This window comes from Salvia miltiorrhiza, chromosome 6, assembly GCF_028751815.1.
Source record: "Salvia miltiorrhiza cultivar Shanhuang (shh) chromosome 6, IMPLAD_Smil_shh, whole genome shotgun sequence".
NCBI lineage: Eukaryota > Viridiplantae > Streptophyta > Magnoliopsida > Lamiales > Lamiaceae > Salvia > Salvia miltiorrhiza.
The window spans coordinates 3203827-3210070 of NC_080392.1; the positions used below are offsets into that span (position 1 = coordinate 3203827).

Here is a 6244-nt window from a genome sequence, read left to right on the forward strand (position 1 = left end):
ATCGAATAAAAAAGTAAACAAATGTATTTACTAATTGATCCAACCATGGCCTTGGATTACAGAAATAAATTCACCAAGAGCAGGCAGCTGTTACACCTTGTACCCTAGGGTACAATCCACATGTTCTCAAGCAACATGAAAAAGAAAAGCTCACTCAAAAGAAAGAAAAGCAAAAAAGAAAAAAATAATAAAGAGAAAAAAAAAAGTTAAAGCTAAGTAATAATTACAGCAACCATATTCCACCCAACAAGAACAAATGGAAGTGATATCCCCCAAACCCCCCCCCCCCCCCCCACCCCACCCCCCACAGTAAAAATAAGAGATAATTGTACTAAAAAAATATGAGCTGTTGATGATGACAAACAAGAATTATGAGCCCAAATTTAACAAACGAGTACAACTAGTTCAAGCAGAGATCAAGATTCATTAAAAATTGTTGATGCTATTTTTTCTCAACTAGAATCAATCAATCTGTTTCGCTCACTTGATCGGGCTGTTCTTGAAATCCTGTCAAGCTCGAGGAGCGGAGCTCCTCGATGCGGGCGGCGACCTGAGAGATCGAGGGGCGGTTGTCGGGGTACTGAGCCGTGCAGTCGATCCCGAGCTGGAGGAGCTGCACCATCTCCTCCTCGAGGTTGTGGTGGCGGAGGAGCTCGAGGTCGAACACCTCGGAGGTCCACTCCTCCCGGACCACGGACTGCACCCACCGCGGCAGGTCCACCCCGTCCTCGTTCAGGAGGGCGTGCGTGGGCGCCTTCCCCGTGAGCAGCTCCAGCAGGAGGACGCCGAAGCTGTAGACGTCGGCCTGCTGGGAGACCCTGCGGGGATCGGTCACCTCCGGGGCGCGGTAGCCAGCCACGCGGGTAGGGGAGGACGGGGGCCCGACCAGATGGCTGAGGCCGAAGTCTGAGACGCGCGCGTCGTGTGACTTGGTGAGGAGGATGTTGGACGACTTGATGTTGCCGTGGGAGACGCCGGGGCCTTGCAGGTGGAGGTATTCGATGCCTCGTGCAGCTCCGAGGGCGATGCCGGACCTCATCTCCCAGTTCAACGGCGTCCGGCCGCCTCCCTTGTTTCCTGATCAACAACAGCCACCAAGATTTTGCCATCACCAATCAAACAGTTCTAGTTTTCAAACAATCTGGATTGCATATGCTACAGGCATTGTTGAAGAACAACCACAAATAACAAATTAATCTAATCACCACCTCAAACAATCAATGACTAATATTAAAAGGTAGTTAGGTCACACAATATTTAGATTGCAAGACAGCAGCAGCAAGAGGTAATTATCTCACCAACTCCACCTAAAGCAAGTTGACACTTAAATTTTGATGATTATATCAGCACACACTATACAGCTGCACTAAAACACACATCACCATCTCAATCAAATAATTCAAGTAAACCCAAGTTAGGGATTAATGAACCCCAATTGGGGACTGATGAACCCTAATTGGATTACACAACTTTTATCCCAAATTAGACCATAAAAACTATGACATCAATGAAATTAAAGAATCCTCATTTTCTTGAATCAGATGAGTAAACAAATAACAATCACAATGCATCAAGAAGAATTGCAAAAAATGGAAACTGACCATGTAAGAGTGCAGAGAGGCTTCCCATTGGCATATAGTCATAGACAAGAAGCTTCTCCTCCCTACTATAGTAGTAAGCTCTAAGAGGCACCAAATTGTGATGATCCATAGCTCCAACACTCTCAATCTTGTCCTTGAATTCCTTCTCCGAAATGGTGACATCCTTGAGCCTCTTCACAGCCACCACCGTTCCCACCTCCAGCACCGCCTTGTACGCCGTTCCAAACGTCCCCTTCCCCAACACCTCCGCCGACGCCCTCAGCAGCTCCTCCAAATCGAATACCCTCGCCGCGCCACCGAAGAAAACCAGCTTCTTCGCATTCACAGCCGCATTGCTCTCGCTGTTGCTCTTCGCGACCCCATTCGCGGTCTCCACCGCCTCCCCCGCGGCGGCGGCGGCGGGCTTCTGGGCGGCGGCGGCGGTCTCGTTTTCTTGATTCTTGAACGCCGCGACGTCGACTGAGCGCGCCTTCTTCCCGCTCCGCTTCCTACACAGGACAAGCAGTAGCAAGAGCAGGAGAAGTAGCCCGAGGACAGATCCAATCGCAATTCCGGCAATGGCGCCGCCGGAGAGCTTCTTCTTCTTCTTCCCCCCAGTGGTGGGCTCGGCGGCGATAGACGGAGTTTGGCCGGCATTGTCGGCGCAGACCGTATCCAGAGGCTTCCCGCAGAGCGAAGTGCCGAGAAACGAGTCCTTCGATTTGCGCACGAGCCCTTTCGGAACGGAGCCGTTTAGGTTATTGAAAGAGACGTTGAATTGGTCGAGATTTGGGAGGTCAATGTCGGGGAGATTTCCGGCGAAGCGATTATTCTCCAAGAAAAGGGTGCGGAGGCGGGTCAGATTGTTGAAGGCGGAGGGAATTGTGCCGGAGAAATTGTTGTCGGCGAGATTGAGTCTGACTAGGGCGTGGAGGGAGAAGAGGGATGGCGGGGTGGGGCCGGAGAAGTGGTTGCCCTGGAGGTAGAGGTTGCGGAGCTGGGAGAGTGAAGAGAGGTCGGGGGGGAGGGGGCCGGAGAGGTGGTTGAGGCGGAGGCTGAGGGTGCGGAGGGCGGTGAGGTTGGAGAGGGCGGAGGCGGGGAGGGCGCCGAAGAGGGAGGCGGCGGGGAGGCGAAGGACGGTGACGCGGTTGTCTTCGCAGAGGACGCCGGCCCAGTTGCATGGGCTGCTGGCGGTGGTGTTCCAGAAGAGGGTGCGCCCCCCCACCGCCGACCGGAGGGCTAAGAGGGCGGCGCGGTCGCTGGAGAGATCTGCGCCGCTGGCGGCGGAGACGAGGACGACGAGGAGCAGCACCATTGCTGGGAGCTGTGCAGTCGCCATTGTCGAGTGTGTGTGAGGGAGAGAGAGAGAGAGAAAGGGGGCGACTTATGGGGTGGAGGAATCACTCGAGGTGTGACTGACACTATGAATGTGTGTGTGTGTGTATGTATATCTGCGTGTTCTCTGCTCTGGTATATTTGTGTGTGTGTGTGAGAGAGAGAGAGAGTGGCACAGGTAGAGATAGAGAGAGAGGGATCCAGGCTGGGAATGAGGGTACTCTATAGAGAGGGAGAGAGAAAAAAACAATTTATTTATATAATAGATTCATTGGTTAGTAGATACCAAATATATCTACAATCAATTTATAATAGTCACATATTCACATGCTCCTAAATTCATGGTTTAATAGAACTGCTAAATTCTTGGTAACTCTAATAGACCTCACAAAATAATTACTCTCGGCCTCAGGTAAGCCCAATTTCTTTTCGGTACGAATTTAAATAATTTTTTAATAAATTAGTGATTTGTAGCACACTGATTTTGCTATTCTACTTCATGGTAAAGATTGTATTTTCATTTTGGTATATATATATATATATATATACATATATATATATATATATATATATTTTAGACTCATTTAGTATGCATGTTATGAAATTTTAAATTTTGTTTTAAAATTTAAAATTCGTTGTAAATTAATGACATGTTTCAATAGTACTATTTCTTAAAATTTAAAAAGATGATTCAATATTGTAGCTCACCTCTATATAGGTAATATTTGTTTGATATGAATGAAGTTTTGACTATATCTTCAATTTCTTTTCTAAAACAGAACAAACATTTATTAACAATAAATAATTACATAATCCTTTACATTCTATTTCTTGTATATAATTTAAGTTATCATGATAACATATGACTAAAGTTAAGTAGATTTAATTGTCTGCTATGAATTACTTTAATTTTTTTTTTTTTTGAGGAAAAATTACTTTAGAAAATTTGCATACATAACCAACTTGAAATGAGGACATTTGAGAGAGAGAAAAAGTAGATTATCAAGAGATACTTAAATTTTTATTTTAGTATTGTGGTTTATAAAATTTGATACTAATATATATTTTGCTATAAAATTTTGGAAACAATGCACATTCTAGTGAGGTGAGGGGTTCGAGTATATTGTAGCGTTGTTTTTAATTTTATTTATTAATTTATAGAAGAAAAAAAAAATCAAAGCTAACTAAAGTTACTCATACTCTATACAAATTCTATTATTGTATACCTCACTCCATCTCACTTCAAATGTCTTAAACCTATAAGATTTCTCCTATAATTTTGAGACATTTGAAGTAGGACGAAGGGAGTACATTTTAGCACTTTCAGCTCTGACATTCAACTAAATTTATTTCGATATGAATGTTTTGTATTTATGTAAATATATCATAGATATCCCCTTATAAATATATACAAATTGACATAATTTATGGCCACCATTTTAACCAATTTGAATATTAATAAATCAAAAATTACAATAATTGTATGTATAATACATACATATACGAGGTGGGAGTAAAAGTGAGTGAAGAAACCCTAGCTATGTACAGATATGGTCAACTTACAGATAGAAAGTAGCCTGGAAAAAGTAGTAGTAATATAAAAAAACAGTTCAGTTTTAGTTGAATAATTTATTGTTTTATTATCTGTTGCCTTTTTCTTTTTTGGTCACAGAACTTATTGGTAATACAAAAAAATCCTTGGACGTTATGGAATAATGAAAAATGTGGAATTTGTCAGTTTATTTTTATAGGGAACACCACATATTTTATTGCCTTTAAAGATATAGTCTAATAAATAAAGGTTTTGTGTCAATTTTAGTATAGTAAATTGATAATAGTACAATGTTTAAGTTCAATTAATGAATTTATTTCATAACAATTTTATCATGAATCGTTGGTCATTCTATCATTTATGATTGTTATAAATTAATTTGTAAAAGCAAAATTGATGTATTATTATACTATTAAAAAATGTATTATCATCCAAATGCATTATTGTAATATATAAATTGCATTATTATATATAAAAAAATATTATTGTATATAGAATTATTGTTCCACATGAAAATTAATTGTGGACATCCATTTATCTACTCTCAGTTTTCAGAATTAAAGATAACAATATGATTTAATTTTTTTTGTACATTCAATTTATTTTTCCAAACTACGCGAGTGTTTATACTTTGCTCCTAATTACATATTAATATGATATATCTTTTTATCAAGTATAATTTACAAACATTCAGAGTGAATGGAAAGAAATGACTTCAACTCACAAATCACAATATCAACACACTAAGTATAGTTTATTATAAGAAAAACATTTCTAATACAATGAGGCATAACTCAAATGGCAAAGTTGAGGTACTAAAAGATTCTCATTCGTAAGAGGTTTTAGTTTCAATCCCGTGATTCCCGTCTGCGAGCCGTATAGTTTTCTCACGCCTCCTATTTGTAAAGAGGTCTTTGGTTCAATTCTATCTACGAACAGTATAATTTTTCTACTTTTGCGTGAATAGTATTTCCAATTGCGTAAGCCCAATTTTCAAGTAGTAACATCTCACGAGGTCATTGAATTTCGGATATAAATCAAACTTGTGATCACTAATCAATTTGAAATACTTTACCAGCTGCCGTAATTTTGGACACGATTATTAAAAAGAGTTAAATTAATATAGTAAAAGTGTGTAAATATATGTGGCCATATTGTTTATAGTGTAAATCATTACCAAAAATAGAAACAAGACAAGATTAATGGGACAATCCAAAAAGAAAAACTGAATAAGATCAATGGAACGGAGGGAGTATCTTATTAATGAAAGAGAAAAAAACATAAAAATCATTAGGAAATACAAATCGAAAATTCAAGAGTCAAGCCTCATTAAAATATTTATTGCAAAAAAGTAATACAAAAAACATCGGAAAAAAAAATCATCTATACAAGCATACAACTATACGAGTAAAAAATGGAAAAAAGAAATCTTGAAAATGACAAAATTTTCGAAATTTCAATATTACTCAAATAAAATTTGCTCGAGTTTATTTGAGATTGAATTGGCACAATGCATGATCAATTTTATGATAGAGGGAGACTAAGACGCATGAGATAAGGCAAACTACGTGACAATGTCCTTAAACTAAATTTTAAATTGAATCCACACAATAAAATACTAACATACTATGAAACTAAATTTTATCTAATAAATCAAACACTTTTTACAATGAGAATGTGAAATAAATAGTAGTGGGCTTCCACTGGTACAAGAAAAGGGCAATGAAAATTGAAAATAAAGGGAGGGTGATGATGGGATTTTTACACCCCAATTATT

At 39.6% G+C, this 6244-nt stretch overlaps 1 protein-coding gene across 1 annotated transcript; it reads right to left on the reverse strand.

Moving 5' to 3' along the window:
- Positions 1-353: 353 nt before the first annotated feature.
- Positions 354-3194, reverse strand: LOC130987948 (probable inactive receptor kinase At1g48480). The gene is made up of 2 exons (XM_057911663.1): positions 1602-3194; positions 354-1077 (listed from the first exon to the last, which is right to left on the reverse strand). Exons 1-2 carry the CDS (start codon positions 2917-2919, stop codon positions 467-469), a joined length of 1929 nt encoding a protein of 642 aa, XP_057767646.1. The 5' UTR covers positions 2920-3194; the 3' UTR covers positions 354-466.
- Positions 3195-6244: the final 3050 nt, after the last annotated feature.

What these genes read in the sequence shown, in the direction of transcription:
- LOC130987948 (XM_057911663.1), bottom strand. Translation starts at nt 2,919, where the DNA reads ATGGCGACTGCACAGCTCCCAGCAATGGTGCTGCTCCTCGTCGTCCTC. An exon ending in CCTCTCTGCACTCTTACATG is followed by an intron (nt 1,078 to 1,601) that starts GTCAGTTTCCAT and finishes GTTGTTGATCAG; the next exon opens with GAAACAAGGGAGGCGGCCGG.